General features: G+C 56.0%; 1 protein-coding gene across 5 annotated transcripts in view; it reads left to right on the top strand.

Annotated features, from left to right (window-relative positions):
* Nucleotides 1–23951, top strand: part of UBR4 (ubiquitin protein ligase E3 component n-recognin 4) — a 137823-nt gene that overhangs the window by 112196 nt on the left and 1676 nt on the right. For all 5 annotated transcript variants that reach the window (XM_025278842.3, XM_025278845.3, XM_025278844.3 and 2 more), the window contains 16 exons: nucleotides 351–431; nucleotides 3994–4081; nucleotides 4548–4675; nucleotides 5532–5639; nucleotides 6560–6679; nucleotides 7381–7571; nucleotides 8002–8175; nucleotides 8678–8777; nucleotides 12278–12496; nucleotides 13279–13392; nucleotides 14280–14422; nucleotides 14785–14910; nucleotides 16011–16205; nucleotides 18566–18790; nucleotides 21839–21929; nucleotides 22653–22815. In XM_025278842.3, the coding sequence (XP_025134627.3) occupies nucleotides 351–431; nucleotides 3994–4081; nucleotides 4548–4675; nucleotides 5532–5639; nucleotides 6560–6679; nucleotides 7381–7571; nucleotides 8002–8175; nucleotides 8678–8777; nucleotides 12278–12496; nucleotides 13279–13392; nucleotides 14280–14422; nucleotides 14785–14910; nucleotides 16011–16205; nucleotides 18566–18790; nucleotides 21839–21929; nucleotides 22653–22815 (2266 nt within the window). The remainder of the gene's footprint in view (nucleotides 1–350; nucleotides 432–3993; nucleotides 4082–4547; nucleotides 4676–5531; nucleotides 5640–6559; nucleotides 6680–7380; nucleotides 7572–8001; nucleotides 8176–8677; nucleotides 8778–12277; nucleotides 12497–13278; nucleotides 13393–14279; nucleotides 14423–14784; nucleotides 14911–16010; nucleotides 16206–18565; nucleotides 18791–21838; nucleotides 21930–22652; nucleotides 22816–23951) is intronic.

The following is a 23951-nucleotide window of genomic DNA, read 5'->3' on the forward strand; positions in this document are numbered from 1 at the left end:
ACCTTCTGGCAGACCACGCTAGGATCTGCTGTTACCATATACATGGTGAAAAACGCGTTGGGTGAAACAGAGAAAACTGCCCTTTTCGGTGCTGAGCTGAAATGGACTTGGGATAGAAGGTACCCAGCAGGGCTTTTAAACCTGGGAGTCCATGGTTTGGGTTAAAGCTATTTGGAACCCCTGAAATTGTGCACAAAATTCTGTGTTTTGTTCACACACGTGCATTTTTTAGAGAGGGAGAGTCAGTAGGTCCGTAACGCATAGACAATATGTGGTAAGGCACCCTTTGATCTTAAAATGTGCTTGCATGATGATTCTTTGGAGTAACAGCCTCATCTTTTTCTGTTCAGCTTCTAGTGAACAATAAAATCATTAGTTTGGACCTCCCTGTGGCTGAGGTTTACAAGAAGGTCTGGTGTGCCACAAACGAGGTATGTGCTTGCTTTCTCGCCTGAGGTGCGGGTGGACTTCCGGGCTTGTTGGCGGTCGCGCGCCCAGCTTGTAGCAGCACTGAAGGGCCTGAGCCTCCTGGTCGTGTGAGCGGGAAACGCCGTCGCCTGCCCTCCTCCTGCGGCCGCTGCCTGCGGAAGGCAAGGAGCTGCAGGAAGCGCTGGGCAGCCCTGGCTTCACAGCCGGGCGGCCAGCAGAGTGCGGAAGCCCTGTGATGCGGAGCGCCTGCTGTTGGGTTCCCTTTCCATGTGGGCACTGAGGTTGATTCTCAGCTTTTGATGGACTTGCTCACCTTTCAGAACATGTTTCAGTGTGGTGTCGAGGAGCATAGTTTCTGTTTTACCAGGAATTGAGACTCGAAAGGCGGTTGTTGTGAAGGAGTGAGAACGGGAAATGAAGGGAGCACAGCACGTTGGCCCTTCCGACCCCTCGGTTCTGTCTGTCCGATCGGAACAGTCAGATGGTCCTCTTCCCCACTCCCGCCTCTTTTCTTAGTCTCATCTCTACTTCCTGTCTCGCTCCTCCTCTTTTCTTTATTCTCTTTTCTTCTCTTAGGGAGATATTTAATAAATGAATCATGAAATTGAATTACAGCAAACTAGTGTGCCAGTGAAGTACAGTGAATTTTTCCTGCCCTTAGTCCTGAACATTTCTGTAGAATCTAAGAAGCTAAATCGGTAGCACTAACAGTATCCTTGGGCCTTCCACTTGTTACATGCTTGGCTTTCCTCTCTTCTGTTCTCCCACTGTGCTGGGGTCCTGGTCATTGTGTCCTGCTGGTCCACTGCCCATTGGGTTGATGCAGCACAGGAAAATACACAGAAGACTGCTCCATCCACCGCATCATGCCGTGACATGTCAGCCTCAAAACAGAATGGGACAGCTTTAGTCCCTGGCGCGCCTAAAAATTAAGACCAAGCTTCTACGGGCACCCTTGTAAATGGTGTATAGGACTCAAAGAATGCACATGGGCAGCCTCCCATTTTGAACCAGGAGGCAAGAAGTTGGGGATCATTTGTTTCTCATATTAATGCTTCATCCACCAAGGGTTTCTTGTGGCGAAGTCCAGAGTTGGGAGCATGCTTTTTATCCTGGCTTTGATCAGTTTCTCTTCTTACTTTATCCCTTATTTCCTGATAAATAGTCCACCTCTTCAGCTGCTGACCGGGGCCTGTTTCACGTATTTCTCTCTCTTTCTGTCCATGGTCTGTGGCTGTTCCCTCTCTTAGTTCTCACTGTGCTTCCACAGCTAGAAATGCTCTGAGACCTGGCCCGACAAGTTCTTTCCCTCCAAGATTTTCTCTCCTGAGGCTGAGCATGGCTTAGCGGCAGGCAGCGTGGATTAGTGTGGTACCTGCTCGCCCTTAATTTCCTGGAGTGTGACTTCAGTCCCCCATTTCTCACCTCCAAAATGAGGGTAATTCCTAAGAGCGTATAGGCTGGAGTGCCTACTCAGTACCTGGCGGATAGTGAAGTCTCACGATCCCTCAGTTCAGGAAGGTTGCTGTAATCTTGTAATTCACGACTTATTTCCAATCATTCTATTAAGCTGTAGGTTTTAGCTTGAGATTTGGATGAATCCAGCCCTTGTTGTGTGGTTATAGGTCTCAGGATCTCCATAGGCAAAGATGGATGTATTATGTTTTCTTGTTTTGATTTCTGAGACTTGAGTCAAAGCCTTTTGATCTTATTGACTTCCTTTGACCTGATTCTTTGAGTAGTGGTCCCTGTTGATCAGAGAGATTTTATAATTCTGAAGGAGGCACAGGCTTGGAATTAGTACCTGGCTTATAGCTGAATAACTTTGAACAAGCCGTGTAACCTTGTGTAAAAGAATAATATGAAGTGCCTAATTAGTATAGGGCTTGCGTGGGTGTCTACTGGCTAAGCTGCTTCAGTCATGTCCGGCTCTTTGTGATTGCAGCCTGCCAGACTCCCATGTCCATGGGATTCTCCAGGCAAGAATACTAGAGTGGGTTGCCATGCCCTTCTCCAGGGGATCTTCCTGACCCAGGGATTGAACCCTGTCTCTTATGTCTCCTGCTCTGGCAGGCAGGTTCTTTACCACTATCACCACCTGGGAAGCCTTAGCATAGGGCTTCAATTCAGTTCAGTTCCGTCGCTCAGTCATGTCCGACTCTTTGCAATCCCATGAACTGCAGCACGCCAGGCCTCCATGTCCATCACCAACTCCCAGAGTTCACGCAGACTTATGTCCATCGAGTCAGTGATACCATCCAGCTATCTCATCCTCTGTCGTCCCCTTCTCCTCCTGCCCCCAATCCCTCCCAGCATCAGAGTCTTTTCCAATGAGTCAACTCTTCTCATGAGGTGGCCAAAGTACTGGAGTTTCAGCTGTAGCACCATTCCTTCCAAAGAAATCCCAGGGCTGATTTTCAGAATGGACTGGTTGGATCTCCTTGCAGACCAAGGGACTCTCAAGAGTCTTCTCCAACACCACAGTTCAAAAGCATCAATTCTTTGGCGCTCAGCTTTCTTCACAGCCCAACTCTCACATCCATACATGACCACTGGAAAAACCATAGCCTTGACTAGACGGACCTTTGTTGGCAAAGTAATGTCTCTGCTTTTGAATATGCTATCTAGGGTGGTCATAACTTTCCTTGCAAGGAGTAAGCGTCTTTTAATTTCATGGCTGCAGTCACCATCAACAGTGATTTTGGAGCCAAAAAAAAATAAAGTCTGACACTGTTTCTACTGTTTTCCCATCTATTTCCCATGAAGTGATGGGACTGGATGCCATGATCTTAGTTTTCTGAATGTTGAGCTTTAAGCCAACTTTTTCACTCTCCTTTTTCACTTTCATCAAGAGACTTTTTAGTTCCTCTTCACTTTCTGCCATTAGGGTGGTGCCATGTGCATATCTGAGGTTATTGATATTTCTCCTGGCAATCTTGAGTCTAGCTTGTGTTTCTTCCAGCCCAGCATTTCTCATGATGTACTCTGCATATAAGTTAAATAAGCAGGGTGACAATATACAGCCTTGATGTACTCCTTTTCCTATATTGGAACCAGTCTGTTGTTCCATGTCCAGTTCTAACTGTTGCTTCCTGACCTGCATATAGGTTTCTCAAGAGGCAGGTCAGGTGGTCTGGTATTCCCATCTCTTTCAGAATTTTCCACAGTTGATTGTGATCCACACAGTCAAAGGCTTTGGCATAGTCAATAAAGCAGAAATAGATGTTTTTCTGGGGCTTAGCACAGAGTAAGACAATAAATCACAGTTGTTAACGGCTGTTACATATATTTAATGAAACTAGATGAAGTAGTGTCTATAAAGTGCTTCACACAATTCCGGGCTTCACACAATTCCGGGCCTATGGTAGACCCTACATAAAATGAGCTTCCTTTCCCCTAAGTGAGTTGTAGGGCATTTGGATTCTATATTCTGTGGTTAAGACCTCTCGAAGAATAGAAGTTGTCTACACTGCTGAAGTGTTCGTTAAATTAAGCAGACCAGGTGTCGGATCCTTTGCATTTTCTGGGCCCGTTTACAAGTCTTTCTCCAACCTCCTGCCCTAGGGAGAGCCCATGCGGATTGTTTATCGGATGCGGGGGCTGCTGGGGGACGCCACCGAGGAGTTCATTGAGTGCCTGGACTCCACCGCAGGTACAGCCTTGCCCAGACGCCTGAGGCGGGGGGCCAGTGGCAGCTCACGTTCTGAGGCTTCAGAGGTGCTCGGGGCAGGTACTCCAGGAATTCTCTTCAGAAGTGGGCATTGTTTCTTCTCTGAGGAGAAATACAGTCATTTATAGCCTCGTTTGGATACTTCTGGTATTGAGGGTGGGTGGGAACTTAGGGAGGAAATGAAATTAGCACCAAACAAGCTCAGGTTTATTTATTTAGGGCTTTTTTTTTTTTTTTAAGGTGGTTGTCGTGCTTATTTTCACATATTTGAATAAGCAATTTTAATTAACTTGGAATTTAAAAAAGAGCTATCAGGAGTAAGACAGTGTAGTTTAATACCCAGTATTGACCCCCTTTATTGAAAAGGAGAACAGCTGTCAGCCTGGCTGAGGGCTGTGCTTTTTCCGGGCTTCACCTCCATTTTCACTTGGCTTCCCTTCTCTCTCAGATGAAGAAGAGGATGAAGAAGAAGTGTACAAGATGGCTGGTGTGATGGCCCAGTGTGGGGGCCTGGAGTGCATGCTTAACAGGCTGGCAGGGATCAAAGATTTCAAGCAGGGACGCCATCTTCTAACGGTGAGTCGGAGGCAGCAAGACGGGACCAGCCCTCCTCTTCTGGAGGGGCCCGGCCGCTGCCGTGTAGCCCTAGGGGGCAGCATGGCACTGCGGACCCGTGCACGCCAGGGACCGACCTGGCCGTTGCCCTGGCCCTCCGTACCTCAGGCTCCTTCCCCCAGTGCTCTCTTCCCGACCACTCCCCCCGAACACCAGTGTGATAGCAGGCCTCTGCTGTGCCTCTCCAGTCACCTGTGGACACCAGTGTCTAATTGTCTGTCCACCCAAAATTGCACTGTGTCAGTTATTGTTATCATTATTTAAGTGGATTTTGTAAGTAACTGTAGTTTTTGGTAGGATTTTGTTCGGTCATTCATCCAGCTGTCTCGTGAGTGAGAAGTAGATGATTCTGAAGGCACCGTGCATATTGCACTGTTATTTTCCACCTCCAGGGGCCGTGAGAACATGTATTAACTGTTATACCCATGCCTTAGACGCCGTACATGGTTGTGAGCTCCCGTGGGTCATGAGCTTTGGGATCTGTTTGCTTACTGTTGGTTCAGGGTCTGAGTTAGTACTGGAGTTTCCCCCGAGGCAACAGGAATTGGTGTCACTGCCCTGTCTGAGAGGTGGTAGAGACAGACCCAGCCCACAGGAGCTACTGCTGGAGAACACTGCCGTTTAAATGCCAGCCCCATAGGCGACTGCAGCCACCGTATCGTATCTCCCTCCAGAAACGTCACCTTCCTGTGTACTTCAGGAGGAGTGTCTGCTGATGGGGACACGGCCCCTCCGCCCTTCTTAGGGTATTTCTCTCCCGCTTGTCCCCACCCCTTCATTGTCGGGAGGTCTCATGGACTTGGGCTTTTCTTGTCAGGTACTGCTGAAATTGTTCAGTTACTGCGTGAAGGTGAAGGTCAACCGGCAACAGCTGGTCAAGCTGGAGATGAACACTTTGAACGTCATGCTGGGGACTCTCAACCTGGTAAGGAGTGTGGGCTGCAAAACCTGGGGAATGCGCAGGGCTGGGGGAGACAGCTCACCTCCGCCCCAGATGAAGTGGGTTTGTGACCTTTGCAAACCTCTCATCTGTCTGACTGATGGGCACAGAGGCTTGAATCATGCAGGCTGCCCCGGATCCCCCTGCTGGCTCACCCCTGCTGCTGCCACAGCGCACGGGGGCACCTTGTTTCTTTCCTGAGCTCAGAGGCAGGAGGCAGTTCGTCCCTGCCGCAGTCCCGACTGCACCGCAGTGGGGAATTGGTGCCACTCACCTCGGGGCAGCCAGAGAGAGACCACACACACACACACACACACACACACACACACACACACACACTCTCTCGGGGTGACCAGAGAGGCCAAAATGTTTCCACTGTCCTCAAAAACCCACACGCTGTCTCTCTCTCCACGCGTGCCCATGCATGCACACCACACACACACACACACACACAGCAACACACACGCAGCGACACACAGCAACACACGCAGCGACACACATGCAGCGACCCATACACACATGCGCAGACACACACATGCAGCAACACACCCACACCCACGACACACACACCCACACACGCAGACACACGCAGCGACACAAATGCACGCAGTGACACACACAGCGACACACACACCCATGCATGCATACCACACACACACACGCAGCGACACGCACACACACACCCACACCCCCACAGCGACACACATGCGCACACACAGACACCCCCCCCCCCACACACACACACACACACAGTGACACATACACACGCAGCGACACACAGGCGCGCGCTGTGTGTGCACAGATTGCCGGGAACACGAGGTCACAAGGAGCGCCCTGGAGGAGGAGGCCGCGCTAGCAGCGCGTGGGCGCGGCCGCCGCCTCCGTGTGACTGGCCCCTCCCGCAGGCGCTGGTGGCCGAGCAGGAGAGCAAGGACAGCGGTGGTGCCGCAGTGGCCGAGCAGGTGCTGAGCATCATGGAGATCATCCTGGACGAGTCCAACGCTGAGCCCCTGAGCGAGGACAAGGTGGGTGGGGCCGGCCTGTGCATCCACAGGCACCGTCTTGTGGCCAGCCACTGGCTTACTTGGGTCCAGCTGTGTCAGCCAGGAATGATCGAGCCTTCTCAGCTGGTAGGAATGGCAACCATTCCTGATGGTGACGTCATTGCATCGAAGCCTGAAATCCACAGATTCAGAGGAAACAAAGCGGCAGGCCCAGCTCACAGACGGGGCCTTAGTGCAGCCCTCGCTTCGCAGCCGAGGATGCTCCAAGCCCAGAGGAACGGAGCGCGCCGCTGGGTATCATGTAGTTGGCATCTTACTGTATAGTTAGACGCCTAGAACTCAGGTCTCCAGCTCCCAGTTCAGTTTCTCTCCGCTTGGTGCCCCTGTGTATTCCTGTGGTCTTGTTGGTGCTGATGTTTTGGCTAGAGATACGACCAAATGAATGCCAGGGAGCCTACACTGTCTTGGGGAAGGGAAAGCCTGTGTTGTGTTGTGACCAACTGTATATTTGACCACTAATAATAGAACCACACCGAAACTTAGAAACTAATTATGAGGTGGAGCTCCCACTGCTGATTGTTCCCCAGGAAGTGCTGAGACACTGCGCTTCTGAGGCTACTTCTGGTGGCTCTGATGGAAGTGGATAACCTTTCAGGGCCAGTTGTTGGCTGCAGCCAAAGTCCCGGCCGTGTTAACAGGACTTCCATCCTTTCTTCTTGTAGGGCAACCTCCTCCTGACGGGTGACAAAGATCAGCTCGTGATGCTCTTGGACCAGATCAACAGCACCTTTGTCCGCTCCAACCCTAGTGTGCTCCAGGGCCTGCTTCGCATCATCCCATACCTTTCCTTCGGGGAGGTGGAGAAAATGCAAATCTTGGTGGAGCGGTTCAAACCCTACTGCAGCTTTGATAAGTATGTGGCTTAGATTCAGACAGCTAACTGAGAGTCGCCGTGAAAGCCCTGAACCGGTTCTGGGAGACTAAGGAAGAATCACCTGAGTTTCTATTAGATTTTTGTGTACCAGTCTGGCCTTCTAGGGGATTGGTCTAACTGGGGAGGCAGAAAGTGAAAATATATTTTGTTAAAGCTTTAGTTGGTAAGGCAGAGAAGGCGAGCTGGTTGGAGGGACTCAGGTGTGCAAAAGCAGAAAATGCGACGGAAGGTTGGGAATTTGGAGAATGTGGCAGAGAAGAGGGACTATGGCAGGAGGCAGGTGGGAAGGGTCTCCTGTTAGGCTCAGGAGTTGGTGCTCTAGGACGTTGAGGCTTGTGAGCCAGGAGAATGACATGATCAGCTCTTGTTGCTCCTTTCACACTCTCAGGGTCTTTGCTCTTTCGTCCAGGTATGATGAAGATCACAGTGGCGATGATAAGGTCTTCCTGGACTGCTTCTGTAAAATTGCAGCTGGCATCAAGAACAACAGCAATGGGCATCAGCTGAAGGATCTGATTCTGCAGAAGGGAATCACCCAGAGTGCCCTGGACTACATGAAGAAGCACATCCCCAGCGCCAAGAAGTAAGCAGCGCCGCCCTCCTTCCCTCTTCCTGCTTCCTTCTCTCCTTCATCGTCTGGGCATCCCTCAGCTTTCCTTAGGGTCGCCCTCCCCTCTGGAAACTGTCCAGGGGACCATGCAGCCCTTGGGCCTGTGGAAAAGGATGGCAGTTTGTTGGCTTCTATTTCAAGTACTCATTTCTTTTTTAAAGACTTACTTATTTGGCTGTGCTGGATGTTAGCTGCGGTCTGCAGGATCTTTAGTTGCTGCATGTGGAATGTAGTTCCCTGACCAAGGGTCGAACCTGGGCCCCCTGCCTGGGGAGCTCAGAGTCTTAGCCACGGCCCATCAGGGACGTCCCTCAGGTACTCCTCCTCCCTGGTTTCTCAGCTGAGCTGGGTGGCCGCCGTGACTCTGCAGTGCGCTGGAAGGTGCGGTCGCGTCCAAACCAGCCAGGACCACCGGCCGGTTTCTAGGTGCCCTTTGCCTCTCCGGCCTGCTCATAGGCCTCTCTTTGCTTTGCAGTCTGGATGCTGACATCTGGAAGAAGTTTTTGTCTCGCCCAGCCCTGCCGTTCATCTTGAGGCTTCTTCGGGGGCTAGCCATGCAGCACCCTGCCACCCAGGTGAGTGACCAGCACGCACGGGGGCCTTTCTCTGGAGCAGGACACGTCGTGTGAGGGGACCACACCCTCTCTGCTCATCTCTCACGACTGAGTGAAGGTGACCGCCTCGATTAGCCTTGAGCTGGGAACTGCCCTAGTGTATCAGAGTCCCAGAGTAGACGGACTCTCAGAAGTCACTCGGTTCATCTCTCCGTGTGCAGAGAGGATTAAGTTACACTTGTGTTTTCCTCATTCAGCTCATTCTTATGTGGGGCTTCGTTACCCCACGGCTCAGCTGAGCAGCATTTGTGAGGGTGTGGCTGGCCAGGGGGGAGAAAGCTGACTTCTGGCCACAGTCCCTGGGACATTTGTAACACCATCACCGCCAGCTTCTGCTCTGTGCTGGCAGCTGAAAACTCGGTTCGCAGGGAGGCCCACCCTGTGCGCCGTGTTGCTCATTCCTGATAGTCACTGGGTCGAGATATCTGTTACCCTCACGAATAATAATTGACCCAGACAGGTGGCCAGTCTGGATAACTTTGTTTTAATTAACCTATTATTTTGAGATAACTAGATTCAGATGCAGTTGTTGAGAAATATTACAGAGACGTCGTGTGTCGCCTTCACTTAGCTGCTCTCAATACTGCATCTTGCAAAACTGTAGTAAATCATCATAGCCCGGGCGTCGGCATCCACGCCGTCAAGCTTCAGGACCGCTCCGTCACCACAGGGCTCCCTCCTGTGGTCCCGCACAGCCGCATCCGCCTCTCCGGGCAGCCGCTGACCTGGCCTCCATCTCCCTAGATCTGGCCTGTCTAGGATGCTGAGTACAAAGTGGAATTAAGTGGCGTGTGACTTTTGGCCTTTTTCACTCAGCATACTGTCTGGCGTTCACCCTGTCTGCCATGTGTGCCAGTGGTTTGTTGCTTCTCGTTGCTGAGTAGTCCCCGGTGGGGATGCCCCGTGGCCTGTTTAACCGTCACCAGCTAAAGGGCATCTGGGTCGTTGATTGTGAATCAAGTGGACTAACTTCATGTACAGGATTCTGTGTGAACACGTGCTCATTTCTCTGGGTTGAGTGCCCGAGACGGCAGTTGCGTTGGCTTGTGTAGTGGTTGCGTTACTTTGTTTTACAAGAAGCTGCCAGGCTGCTGTCTGGAGGGGCTGCGCTGCTCCACCCTCCCCTTGGCAGAGTCTGAGCGACCCTGCCTTGTCCATCCTCGCCCGCATTTGGGGGTGCCAGTGTTCTTCGTTTCCGCCGTGCCGATAGACGGAGGGCGGTCTCGTGGTCTAACCTGTGTCTCTCTGCGGCTGGTGGCACGGGTCATGCATCGCTCGTGTCCTCCCCTCCCCCCCCCCCCCCCCCCCCCCCCCCCCCCCCCCCGGCTGCAGTGACGAGCGCGTCTGTATTTCTTGCCCCATTTCTAGTAGTAGCGTCTGTTTTTGACGTTGGGTTTTGAGAGTCCTCAGGGCTGCCTTTTTTGTTGTTGTTTCCACATTCTCATTTAGTGATGTTTTCTGAAAACTCATTCTCAAAATGTGTTTAGCTGGCCGCAATAAAGATCTTCCATAGGTCTCGCTCAAATAGCTGTTGTTTTCAACTTTTCTTCAGTTCAGTAGTAATAGTCATAATCGGTGCATCTTTATGGATAATTCTTCCTGCGTAATCGTTTTCACTATTTTCCTCCCATCTTTGTAGCATCGTTATTTTGAATATGGATAAATCAAGGGACAGAATTGTAATTTGACCAGTGGCAACACATTGACTTGAGAACTCTGGTCAGTGGGTTCCAGGCTTATTCTTAGTTACTAATTGGGTTCTTTTTTAAAATAAGGCTTCATCTAGGTAGATGCTTGGCATTCCTGCTCCCGACCACTCACTCTTCTTTCACCATGAGTGTGTGCAGTGCCCGTCATGCACCTGAGCTGTGCTAGGCTGAAGCAACGCTGGCGAATGAAACAGTCCCCGTGTGAGTCCTCCAGAGCTCGCTCTCTGGTGGAAGATAGAGCCCAGGACATAGGGTATCAGAGCACGGGGTACATATGCAATGTGGAAGGGGTCAAAGGACAGGGGGTTTCTAAGAGGAGAATATGGTGCCTGCAAAGGCTCAGAGGTGAGAGAGCTAGAAACGTTCCAGGAACTGAGAGCAGTTCCAATTGGGGGAGGCCTGGCAAGAGTTGGTGCTGGAGACATCAGTGCGGGTCCACATCGCGTTCCCCAAGGAGAGCAGCGTGTGGTGTCTCCCGAGGGCGGTGCCCCTGGCCATTCCCTGGAGGACGAATTGCGGGACGATGATGTGGGAGGCGGGAAGGACAGTTTATCAGAATCTGGGTGAGACCCCTGTTAGTGAGGTGGACAGTGAGTGGATTCCACAGAGATCTGGGGGTGGAGTAAACGGGGTTTGGAGATTGAGTGCACATGGGCAGTGAAGAAGCTGGGTGAATCGAGAACTCTGCTCAGTGTGTGGACTGAGGGGTGCCACTGAAAGAGATGAGAACTCGGGGGTTTGGAAGTGAGTGAAGGGAGGGCAGTCCGTGAGACTCGATTATTAGTGTGTGGTCTGTCCTCCTGACCAGAGTGTGAGCTTCGGGCGGGCAGGGGCATCACGTGCATGGGTGTGCACACGCACTTGCACAGTACACACCCCGCGTGCACCGTTCAGTCGGCCGTTGAGCTACGAGTTCAGAGTTGTTGAGACGTGAGCCAACGTGTTGTGCTGAAGAACAAAGTGGACACGTACGTACCTGCTGTGAAGCTCGATTGATGAGCTAGTGACTCAAGTTGATTGCTGAACTTTAAGGTCACAGGTTGACTTAGATTTCGACTGAGTATCGGCTCTGTAGTGATTGGTGACCTGGGGAGTGGCAAGGCCTCACAGCGGGCAGACCCGTCTGCCCTCAGCGGGGCGATGCGCTCTCACCCCTGCCGGTGGTGGGCTGCTGTCATGCAGCAGCCGCCAGCGTTTTTAAGCACGGGGTCTTCTGGTTTGTATTTGTTTCTTTCTAAGCTCTTTCTCTTTCCTACTCCCACGTGTGCTTGTGCGTCTGGAATACTCCAGTTGAGAAAACGCCCGTGCTCCTGGGCTTGGTGGGCCTGGGGGCCCCAGATGCAGCACGCAGCGCAGCCCCTGCCAGTGTCGGGGGTCAGCGCTCCGCGGTGCGGTTGCTGAGTTCACCCTGAGGCCTTGTCAGGTGCTGCTTCTCTGGAGCGTCTGACCTGAGCCCTGTTCACGTTCACTGTGCTGGGTGCTCTACCTGATTCAATCATCACAGCGACCCTGGCCTGCCCCCGTTTGATAGCTGGGGGTATTGAGGACTGCAGAGCATGGTGACTACTTGGGTCAGTGGCAGAGTCTAACCTCCACTTGTCCAAATCTCTCGAAGTGTAACATCACAGGGTGCGATCGAAACAAGCAGGTGACGTGAGACTGTGCACATTGGTTTCTTCCAACCTGAAGCTCCTGAGAAGAGCACGCGCCTGTGTACTTGGTGCCTGCAGCTCTCTGGTCCTTTCTTGGCAGGTTCTGATTGGAACCGACTCCATCACAAACCTGCATAAACTGGAGCAGGTGTCCAGCGACGAGGGCATTGGGACCCTGGCTGAGAACCTGCTGGAGGCGCTGCGGGAGCACCCCGACGTGAACAAGAAGATCGACGCAGCCCGCAGGGAGACCCGGGCCGAGAAGAAGCGCATGGCCATGGCCATGCGGCAGAAGGCGCTGGGCACGCTGGGCATGACGGTACCGCCTGCCCGGGGCCCCTACCTGTTGACAAGGGGGTTTAGGAGCTGGGGTCGGGCATGTGAAGATGCAGGCTGGGAGGTGGGTGGGGGTGGGGTGCGAGGCGCCATGCCCGACACTTTGCTTAGAGATGTGACTGTCACTGCTCTGCTCTGTGCTGCAGAGGCCAGACGGCTCAGATTTAGAGACTTTAGCAATGGAGACGGCTGTTGTAAGATTTTGTTTAAGCCCCTCATGTGGGTCTGTGAGGTTGACGTTACGCCCATTGTTCAGATGAGCTAGCTGGGGCTGAGAGGTGCAGTACGTGGGCCAGGGCACATGGCTAATACGTGGCTGGCAGGCGTTTGAACCCAGGTCTGCGTGACACAGGGGGCTCTGGGCTCTCTTCGCTGCCCCACCGTGGAGGAGGCCCAATCCTGCGAGACCGAACTCTGTCAGCAGATTTAAAACTCTCATGGGAACAGTAAAGGAATCGTGCGCCGCAGCCCTCAGCAGCCGAGGCCTGGCTTGCTGGCACAAGGAGGGGGGCCTTACTGGTGGCAGGTGGCCACTGGCCGGGGTTCCAGCCAGATGGTTTCCTCTGCTTCAGTGGTTCCTGTAGGGAGAGAAGAGCAGGCGGATCTGGGTCTGCACCCTCGGTAGAAGCCAACTGAAGAGGCTTCCTTTCAGCGCAGCCGTCCTTTCCCCATATGGAGAGGGTCAGCGTGTGCCCGCGTGTCCTGGGCCCATGGGGAGGGTGGGTAGCAGCCCCATCTGACCCGCCCCCTGGGCCCGCCTTGCAGACCAACGAGAAGGGCCAGGTGGTGACGAAGACGGCACTGCTGAAGCAGATGGAGGAGCTGATCGAGGAGCCGGGCCTCACGTGCTGCATCTGCAGGGAGGGCTACAAGTTCCAGGTGCGCTGCCGGGCCCGCCGGGGCTCACGTCCGCGGGCCCGCCGTCCTAGCCACAGGCGGAAGGCAGACTGATCTGAACAGTCCGCAGCAGCGGCAACTGCCGCTGGTTGAGTCAGGCCCTGTGCCCAGAGCCTTTGTGTCAGTTGAGTAACTTTATCTTTAAACGTGTGATGGAGAGCCCTCACCTGTGGATGAGAAGACAGTGCCTGTAGCAAAGACAGATCTAGGCCAGTTCCGAGCCGGGGCGTTAAAAGACACCGTGCTGCCCCCGTCCAGGTAACCTGGCGAGGAGGTCAGGGCCTCAGCTTTTTCGGCGCCACCGGACTCGCTTTACCGCCTGGGAGCAGAGCAGCAGGCGGCCAGTTTGCTGCCCTGGGGCCTCAGGGGCGCCCTTTTCCTCTCCAGCTCGAGTTGACTTCCTCACTCCTCAGCCTGCTGACTGGCAGGCGGCTGGGGCTCAAGGCCTGTAAGTCCCGAGGTGACACAGGCTCCTTGGGGCTTTCTGGTCAGTTTTGAAAAAAACAAGCGAAAAAACAAGAAGGTGCTTTTTTCTTCATTTTCAGATGAATGCAGCAGAAAGAAAAGCACAGTTCAATCTTGCATTTCTGCCCCTCTGTCTGCGCAGCACCCAGCTTATTTTGGTTGCTCCCCACAACCCTCATTTCACCGGGGCTGTGCCCCGCCAAGTGCTGAACCAAGTGGCTGCAGGGCTCACTGTCCCGTACTCGTGAACACAGCCCTTCGTAGGAATACAGCCCCCGGGGTTCCTTCTGCTCTGCCTCCCCTCCTCCCAGAGCCTGCCGTGGCGCTCCTCCTCACCTGTCTTCCTCCCAGAGCCTGCCGTGGCGCTCCTCCTCACCTGTCCTCCTCTTCCCTCGTCTTTGCAGCCCACCAAGGTCCTGGGCATTTACACCTTCACCAAGCGGGTGGCCCTGGAAGAGATGGAGAGCAAGCCCCGGAAGCAGCAGGGCTACAGCACCGTTTCCCACTTCAACATCGTGCATTACGACTGCCACCTGGCGGCCGTCAGGTGGGCCTGCTTCCTGCAGTGTGGCCCCCACAGGCCTCCCCCCGCGTGCACTTCTTTCCCAGACCTGGGGGGCGGCAGGGAGCAGGCAGCTTGCGGGAGGCCCCGGCCTGGGAGGGGTGGGGATGCCAGCCCTGAAGTTTTAATTCCGTTCCTTAGGTTTTGGGAAGTAGGGTGTCCTGCCTTCAGCCATGTAGGTCCCAGAACCATTCCTGGGAAAACGCACTTGACTTTTGGCCCAGGGTTGGTGAGAGCAGTCTTGCCTACTGGAGGCTGTGGGGCCGGCGTTTACCACCTCGCAGTTAGAAGCAGCTGCTCCTCTGTAGAGTCAGTAGTCACTTGTCCCTGGTCTCCTCCCAATCCAGGCTGGCTCGAGGCCGGGAAGAGTGGGAAAGCGCGGCCCTGCAGAACGCCAACACCAAGTGCAACGGGCTCCTTCCGGTCTGGGGACCCCACGTCCCTGAGTCAGCTTTTGCCACCTGCCTGGCGAGGTGAGTGTGGAGCGTGGGGCGTGGTGGAAAAGAGGAGGTCGGACCTCCCTGGTGGTCCAGTGGTTAGGGCCTGTGCTTTCACTGCCAAGGGCACAGGTTCAGTCCCTGGTTGGGGTACAGAGATCCCACACGCTGTGTGGTGTGGACAAAGAAAGGTGGAGGGGGGTTCCCAGGAGGCAGAGGAAGATCAGCCATCGGCTCAGCCCCGTCATCGGAGACCCACGTCCATCCTCGCTTGCTCACGGGAGCCGCCTGGAGCAGGAGTGAGTCTGCTGAGAGGAGCCTGCTCCGTCAGCACTTGGGCCCCGGGAGGAATCTCTGGTTTTCTGCTGCCTGCCCTTCTTTCCTGATCTTGGGACTCAAGACACAGGACCCCTGACTTGATCCTTGAGGCCAGAATTTCCCAGAGTTGACTTCCGTTCCTCTGAGGTTTAAATAATGAAAATAGCTTAACGGCTCAGGGAATATTGGTCTCCTTTCAAAGCTGCCCTTGTCCTAAAATCCAGAGTGGAGCAGCGGAGCCCTCTTTGAGGTCCTCATCCCCTAGGGTGCCTAGGACAGCGATGCGCGTCCTGAGTCCTGCTGTTGAGCTCAGGGATCTGGTCCTTGGCAGGGTGACGCCGCGGGTCACACTGGGCCACGTTGAGCTTTTCACCGTGTGTCAGAAACGAGGCCCAAAGCGGATCGGGCAGAGCCCGCGGAGATGGCGACGCATATTGATGTAGAAAAGCCTTTTTTCTTTTTTATGGAGGTTGAATAGATGATTCTCATGGATAGATCACCTTGGCAGAGTGGATAAGTCCTACATTTCTTCTTCCGAAATGTACTTCCAGTTGTGGTCACAATATGTTCTATGACGTTAGTCTATCAAGGAGTGGGTCCCCAGACCAGTGCGTTCTCATCAGAGCTCGCAGAACATCTCATTTAGCGAGAGCAGGAATGAGAGGGTGCCGTGCTCGTCCCCAGCCCTGCCCCGTCCGCTGCGCTCCCTGTCTGTGGGTGTAACCTTTGCACCCATCTGGCCGGCGGGGGCCCTGCCTTCCCAGCAGGTCTTCGCCGTGAAGCTGGCTTCCACTTCGCCATATGTCCCCTTCTCCCAGGCACAACACTTACCTCCAGGAGTGCACGGGCCAGCGGGAGCCCACGTACCAGCTCAACATCCACGACATCAAGCTGCTCTTCCTGCGCTTCGCCATGGAGCAGTCCTTCAGCGCGGACACGGGTGGGGGCGGCCGGGAGAGCAACATCCATCTGATCCCGTACATCGTGCACACCGTGCTCTACGTGCTGAACACGTGCGTACCCGCCTGGGCCCCGGCGCACCGCAGTCTGTTTCAGAACTAGCGCTGGACCCCGGGCGGCATTTACTGAAGTAGGAACGTGTGCCTTTTTGGAGGCACTCAGGATGAAGCGGTAGACGCTTCCTTTTCCAGAGCAGTCTTATCTCCCTCCGAGGGCTGCATCCTAGGACTGACCTTGGGCCAGAGCGGGAGCAGGGAGCAGGAGAGGCCAGACCATCGAAGCTTCTGCTTCAGCATAGCCCCAGCTTGCAAGACTGTTCCCTTGGGTGGGGGGGCCCTGGGTCAGGGCCAGAGCAGACCGGCTGTTCCCGGTGAGGTGTCACGGCTGGAGGGCACAGCAGGACCGCGGGCCTGGTATCCGTAAGTGCAGACTGGACTTGCTGTCCCCGCTTCCTCTCCAGTGAGTGAGGATCTGGCGGCTGTGAGGGGAGAGGGCGGCTGAGGAGGAAGGTGGCCCAGGAAACAGCCCAGGTACCCTCACCTGTGTGTACACTGGGGGCGGTTAGGTGTTCCTGAGAGGGCAGAGAGTAGTCAGTCGTTCTGCCTCACTTTAAAAAGCCAGCTGAGAGATGGAATGTGCTTAGCTCCGTGATTTGATTGAAATGGTTTCACGCCTTCTAGTGAGAGTCTCCCGTCCGTGGGGCAGGTGCTGACAGGTGGAGAGGCTGAGTCCAGCCCACCCGAGGCAGCTGCACTCAGTTCAGGCAACAGAGCGATCATTCTCTTACCCTTCCTGGTCTTCAACAGAGTGATTTTCTCCTTCCCTCCCGTTTCCCCGTGAGGTAGAAGGCCGTTCTGAAGATGGTAGTCTTCATTGTTAGAGAGGCGCTGGCGGGTCTCCACCCATCATGACCTCACCCGCTCAGCTGTTTAGACCGAGGAAGCAGCCTGCGTTGTTGACAGCCTGAGCGTTCCCATCGCCCTCGTGGTGCCTCAGGCCCGAGCAGCGCTCCCCGCCCCGGCTTCTAAGGGGCCCTTGTGTCTTCTTGGCAGCCGTGAGGTGGCAGGGGCTGCCCTGTTCTCTGGGGAGTGAAGCGGGCCTGGAGAGGCCGTGTGCTTTGCCTGGCGGAACAGAGCCTGTGGCCTCAGGCGTCTCTGCGTCTCCCACGCCAGATGCGCATAACTCACGCTCCGGCCCCTTAGCTGGGGCGGCGTGGCCTGTGTCCCATTGTCTCAGTCCCTGAGGGCTGAGCTGGCAGCCACACAGAGAGGCCCCCCTCCTTCCTTCAGCGGCTCACGGCGTGTGAGCTTGGTCACGGGGGCTGCTTGAGCAGGGCGCACCGCTTTTGTATGTGAGGGCGAGTGTGTCACACGCACTGTGGGCCAGCAGAGTTGAGCGCGTCCTGCGATGGCTCGAAGCTTCTGGTTCCCGATTCTGAGTCTGGCGGCCCCTCCTGCCCCTCCGCGTCCCACCCGTGGAGCAGGAGAGGGCGTGCTCTCCCTGTGCCGCCCCCCCGCCCCGAGCAGTGTCCGCAGCGCCATCCGCAGGCCCGGTGGCCTGGCGTGCGTGCCCACTCGTGTTGCGGTTTTACTTCCCTCCAGAGAGTTAGGCCAGGGCGGCAAGCACTCTGGGTCTGAGAGCACCATCCTGGTCTTAAGGGGAGAGTGGCCTCCCAGGGCCCATCCAGGGGCTTGCGGAAGCTTCCTGGCCGAGAGAATGGGGATCCACGCTGGGGAGGCCGGGCCAGGCGGCCTGGTCGGAGCCCGGTCCCTCCCTTAACACGTGGTAGCTGTCCCCCTGGGTTGTTGCGAGGATCGAACGCGACAACCTTAGCACACACCCGGCGGTGAAGTTGATGATCGCCGTTGTTACTGCAGACAGACGGGTGCGAGAACGAGAGGTAGGGCTCGCTGGAAGAATCTAGTCTAATGAAGGAGACAGGACAGGAGAGCCTTAAGAGAGCGAACCAGAACAGCCTAGGAGAGACGCCGGGGGCAAATGCCGTGTGGACAGTTAGCGTACTGAGACTCATGGGGTCGGGGGCTGTGGGCCGTGGGCTCGGTCAGAGACTCCAAACCAGTGACTTGAATCACATCACCTCACCCCCCAGGCCTTCAGATACCCTGATAAAGAGGTGCTGGCTGTCACGTTCCAGGGTCATTAGAACACTGAGATGGTGGAGGGTTTGTGAAAGTGCTGGTCACGTGCATATTGGAGTTGCGTGGAGCTGGACTGGGGGTGGGCGAGGAGGATGCTGCCGAGCAGGACTTGGGGGGCGGGCTGCTCCGCTTGGAGAGGGGCGGGAGGGGCCGCCCGTTCAGGAAGTTTCCCGTGGGAAGCCGAGCACACCCTCGCCCCTCTTGCGGCTCGGGCCTGTGTCTGCCCTGCTCTCAGGGTGACCCCTGTCTTCCAGAACCCGAGCAACGTCCCGAGAGGAGAAGAACCTCCAGGGCTTTCTGGAGCAGCCCAAGGAGAAGTGGGTGGAGAGTGCCTTCGAAGTGGACGGGCCCCACTATTTCACAATCCTGGCCCTGCACGTCCTGCCCCCGGAGAAGTGGCGAGCCGTCCGTGTGGAAATCCTGCGGAGGCTGCTGGTGACCTCCCAGGCCCGGGCAGTGTCTCCAGGAGGAGCCACCAGGTTGGTACTTGCTTCGGGAAGCATCTGCTTGGGAGGTTGTTGCCTGGGCTCTGAAACGCACTCTGCAGGACTGAATGTCAGGTGCTGAGAGGAGGCCACTCGTTAGCCTTTGGTTGACCCTCACCCGGCTCAGACTGTCTTACCGAGAGTCTCGGCCTGGTGGCGGACAGATGCCGACTGCCTCTGGGACAGGTGTTCAGCCTCTAGAAGTGGAGCTGGGCTCACCTCTGGGAAATACCTCAGGGAGGAAGCCACCCAGGCACCGCATGAAGCCTCTCAGGAGAAGAGTTCGGGCCGGCAGGTGGCTGGGACAGGCAGTCCGGTTTTCCGAATCTTGCTAGTCCCGGCTTAAACTAGCCAAGCCTCAGGGCTGTGCTCGGGGAACTTGTTTTCTGACATTGAACGTGTCATCTTTCTCCTTGCTCTCTTCTCTCCCATCTGCCCCGCGTTCCATGAGCCTGTCCTCTGTCTCTGCTACTGGACACCTCCCGAAGAAGGGGGGCGTTTCAGGAAGGAAACGGTTTTCAGTTTCATGACCGTGTGTTGTGATTTGGGTCATCAGGGAGGTGTCTTGAGGGAAACAACTGCAAATGATAACATGGATTGTTGGGCCTACATGGATTGCCGCACGCCAGGTGGGCCCCGTGACGTGGCTCTCGGCCTGGGGTGGCCCCAGCAATCTGCACACTCAGGCTGCAGAGTAGGGTGTGGGTTGGTGGCTTGCTTCTGCCCCTTGAGGGAGACCTGCTTCACTTTGGGGAGTACCTAGGATTCAAGGGGACATTTCCAACAAGGGCACCGAGGAGGAGCTTTGAGGCCCCAGTGGTGACAAACCACGTGGACACACGTGGGCCTGAATTTGCGCACCTGTGTCTCCACCTCCGTCAGCTCCAGTGTATCACGTCGGGAGTTGTGGGAGCTCTGCTGGTGGATCCAGCCTGCCCCAGCCTCTGTTAGAGTCCTGCCCAGCCCCTGCCCCCATTCCAGACCAAGCACTTCTCAGGGTTTCCCAAGAGCCTGAAGTATTAATAGTTAGCTCGTTTTGTTGTTGTTCAAGGATAGCTCAGGAATCCTAGCCCGTAGCTCGCTCCTAGGAATCAGAAAGTTAGACATGGGAGGTACTGAGCTGTGGATAAGAGGCTCGGCCTGCGCCCATAGCCAGAGCGGCTGTTCACTGGGCACAGGGCCTTGGTGACAGGTGTGAAATCCGAGCCCACAGGAGCTGTTCGGCTTTCACTTAGGAGACTGGAATTCATTACTGTCCCGGGCAGTTAAGGAAAAGCCGATTTGGTCACAGCTTAATTAGGAAATCCAGTGTGAGCTGGCTCACGAGTTGCCGTTTTCTCTGCAGCAGTTTAGTCACCTTCACTAATGAGCCTTAAATAATTAAGTCAGGCAGGGCCACCCCGGATTCCTGCCACCAAAGCAGAAGAGCAGCGCAGGCAGGGCGTGGGGGTGTGAGCGGGGTGGCCGGGCAGTGGGACTCCCCCGGGGAGGGCACGTAAGGGGCCCCTGGAGGGCGGGGCGGTGGGGGTGTGAGAGGGACGGCCGGGCAGCGGGACTCCAACGAGGAGGGCACGCGAGCGGCCCCTGGAGGGCGGGGCAGTGCTGCCCAGAGGCTTCCTGCTGAGTCCATTGTCGGGGGAGGCGGCAGATACACGGGATCTGGGAATTTGCATAAAGTTGCTTTCTCCTGCGGGTTTCACATTCAGGAAAAAGTCTTCTGCGAGGAACTTGCCAGCATTTAAGCCTGGGACGTTCCTAGAAGTCCGTCAGAGCCTCCCTGTTGCCGCCTGCCAGCACGCAGACCTGCAGGGAGAGAGCTCTCGCCCTGCCTCCAGGCCTACCCCGCAGCAGGCCTCCCTTTAGACCACCGCGTGTGCACGCGCTGTGGGAGGGGAGGAGGCGGGCGCTCTGGAGAGGCTGGGGGCGGCGGGGGTACAGGTGGCATGCTTCAGCAAGCAGCGCATCTCCAATGTCCTTTTACTTTGGTTTAGAGCTTACATGCTCACTGAGTGTAGGTGTGGCTGGCTTGTCCCGTGCTCGTCAGCCCCTTCACTCGAGGCCCACATGAACACTGTGCTTTTAGCCTCTTAAATGAATGACATCTGTGCTTGTCTTAGAGCCTCGCGTTTATAAACACCTGTGCTGTGTGTGCACACACATTTTTGTACCAAGTCTGGTCCCTTTGGTTGCAAGCTCTGTTTCAAGGGGTAGAATCTCCATGACAAGGGCTTCTCTAGCCTTTCCAGACACCTACCCTAGATCTTGGGTCGTAGAGACCGAACCCTGGCACCGGCACTTCACCCCCTGTGCGGGGAGGACTGGCCTTCCTGGCTTTCATGCTGGCTGTGCCTTCTGTAACCATTCCTGAGGCCCAGAGTGTCTGCCGAGAAGGCAGTGGACACTGCGGCCACCAGGACCCCCGGGTATTCCTGGCTGGCCTCTGACCCTGAACTGAACCACCGGATGAGGTGGCAGCGATGCAGCTCAGGAGCCGGGGGTGTGGCGAGCAGCTCCGGGGTTATGCGGGCATTCAGGAGGTGTCGGGTGTTTGCAGCTCCTGTCCCAGTCGTCACTGTTGCTCAAAACCAGCTTTCCACCAGCTTCTGTTTTTCAACACGGCACGTGGTTGATAAGTTACTGTGCGTGGCTGGTCGAGGTGGGATTCCCCGGGTGGAAGCGTGAGGCCTGAAGCAGAGCCTTCGTTTCCTCCCGCACTTTCTAGATCCCCTCAAGTTTGAGAGCGTGTGTGGGGCTGGACCCAGGGAAGCACGGGCTCCGCCTCGTCTCTTGGGGGCAGTAGCCTTTTGGCTGCCGCGCCTGTAGCTTCTCTCCCCCTCTCCCCAACTCGGCAGGGTCACAGCTGAGGTGCCATGCACGGGACATCTTGTCTTGTGGTGAATGAGCCACGGGCCCTAGCGCCTCAGGAGCTCTGGCCCCGGCTGCTTTCCTCTGAGAAGATGGCTGAGGGGGGCTGGATTGAGGGGGGCGTGACTCCCAGGGTCCTTCCCTGCTCCCAGAGCGTGGGGCTTGACTCTTTTCCAGGCTGACAGACAGGGCGTTGAAGGACTACTCAGCGTATCGCTCTTCCCTTCTCTTCTGGGCTCTCGTCGATCTCATTTACAACATGTTTAAGGTAAGCGGCCCCTGGGAGCGGGGCTGGGCTTGGCAGGCACGTGGACGTCTGTGTGGCGGCTCTGGCCCTGCCTCGGCCTCCGGCTCCACCAGCTCCCCCGCCCGCCCGCCATGGGAGGGTTTCCAGTGGCTTAGGCCCTGCCGTGAGTGCATCTGTGTCCATGGCCATTCCGTCCCTGTGCCCCCGTCTGCTGCGGACCCTCTTCTTCAGGCGGGTGCCCCCCACCCCACCCCCACAGTCACCCTTCAGTGGTCGCTCTCGTGCCTTTCTTGGACCAAGTCCGTGGCCTTGTGTGAGCGTAACTTATTCCAGCACAGCTTATATTAGCTTGGCCAAAAAGTTTGTTCCATGAGATAGTGCGGAAAAACCCGAATGCACTTTTGGTCACCCTTATAACAGGGTCCCTCCTCTCTGCCTTGAGAGAGAGGGTTTACGGCTGGCTCCTTCCATCATCTGGGTGAAACAGCTCTGTTAAAGCGTGTTGGCGAGCCCCTCTCCTGGGGACGTGCAGGTGTGGGAGGAGAGAGTGTGTGCCTGTCGAGGCTCGTAGGTTCCCAGGACTCAAGCCTGAGGGGGGCTGCGTGAGCGGTGGCCGGAAGCTGTGCTGCTCCGGGAAGCAGAGCGCATGCCCCTGGGAGAACGCAGGTGTGACGGGAGGGTGCGCTCCCTCCCTCCTCGGCTGGGGCCCCAGTGACTGCCCGGCCTGTCTCCTGCTGCTTGTAGAAGGTGCCGACCAGCAACACTGAAGGAGGCTGGTCCTGCTCTCTGGCCGAGTACATCCGCCACAACGACATGCCCATCCACGAGGCCGCCGACAAGGCCCTGAAGGCCTTCCAGGAGGAGTTCATGCCGGTGGAGACCTTCTCGGAGTTCCTCGACGCCGCCGGTCAGTGTCAAGGTTTTTCATCTTCGCAGACCGTGGGGGGCTGGCCGTTGCTTTCATCTTCATACGCAGGGAGAAACAGGCGAGAACCAGCCTGTGGGCGACCACCACAAGGTCCGGGAGAGGTGTGTGCCTGCCAGCTCACTGGCTAACAAGGTGCAGCCGCGACGTGGGGCTCCGTTCAGCCCAGGCACTGTGTCCCTCGTGCACATGCTTCCCTGGTATGCAGGGCAGCTGGTGTGAGGTGGAGCTGTGGTTATCCCCATTTTACAGGTGGGATAACCGAGGCTTTGATGATTGAACAGGTTCCCAGTGGGAATGCCTGGAAAAATCACTGGAGCCCCCTTGGCTTCCGGACGGTCGACAGCAGTTCACAGGGTTAACGCGGAGCTTGCCTGCCCCCTCCTCCTCTCGGGGACCCAGGCGCCGTGTGCCACAGCGGCCCCGGGCGCTGAGGGCGACACCAACCCTGAGTCCTGAGACAAATAGGGTCGAAGGAGAGCAGAGAGCATCTCTGCTCGTAGGCGCAGGGCAGCACCTCGACCTGCCGTCACACGAGATGTCCCCAGACAGGTCCTCACCCCCCACTGGGAAAACTGAAGTCCAGTGTTGTCTCTGGAGTACAGGTTCTGTGGGCAACAAACCTGCCATCCTAATTGCGAGCATGAAAATGTGTTTGCTTTCATGACGCGGCAGGTGACAGCAGGCGGGGGGCCTTGGGCCGGTGCTGAGGAGACCCACCCGGAGTGAAGGCCCCGTGCGGGCCGTGGGCATGGCCGGCCTTTGCACGGCGGGGCTCCCAGAGCCAGAGCGCAGGGCTGCGCCTGCCTCACTCCTGTGAGCCGCTTCCCTTTTTGCCTGGCATTTATAATGGGAATCTTGTCAAGTGTAAGAGAAGGAAAAACATCTCCCCACACTGCCCTGTCTAGCGCAGGCCTCCGCCGGCATTTGCCAGGCTGTCTTCCAGGAGGGGAAATGCTCGAGCGTTGGAGGGTGCTCCGTGTGAATCCCTCTCTCTGCCCGCATGAAGTTCCCCAGCCTGGGCCCGCCTTCCGGGTCGGCCGTCTGTTGCAGTGGCCCCGGGGGAGCCCTGCTGGATGCGCCTCTGCGGGTCTGCTGCCCCCCCAGTCGTCTGGTCA

This window comes from Bubalus bubalis, chromosome 2, assembly GCF_019923935.1.
Source record: "Bubalus bubalis isolate 160015118507 breed Murrah chromosome 2, NDDB_SH_1, whole genome shotgun sequence".
NCBI classification, from domain to species: Eukaryota; Metazoa; Chordata; class Mammalia; order Artiodactyla; family Bovidae; genus Bubalus; species Bubalus bubalis.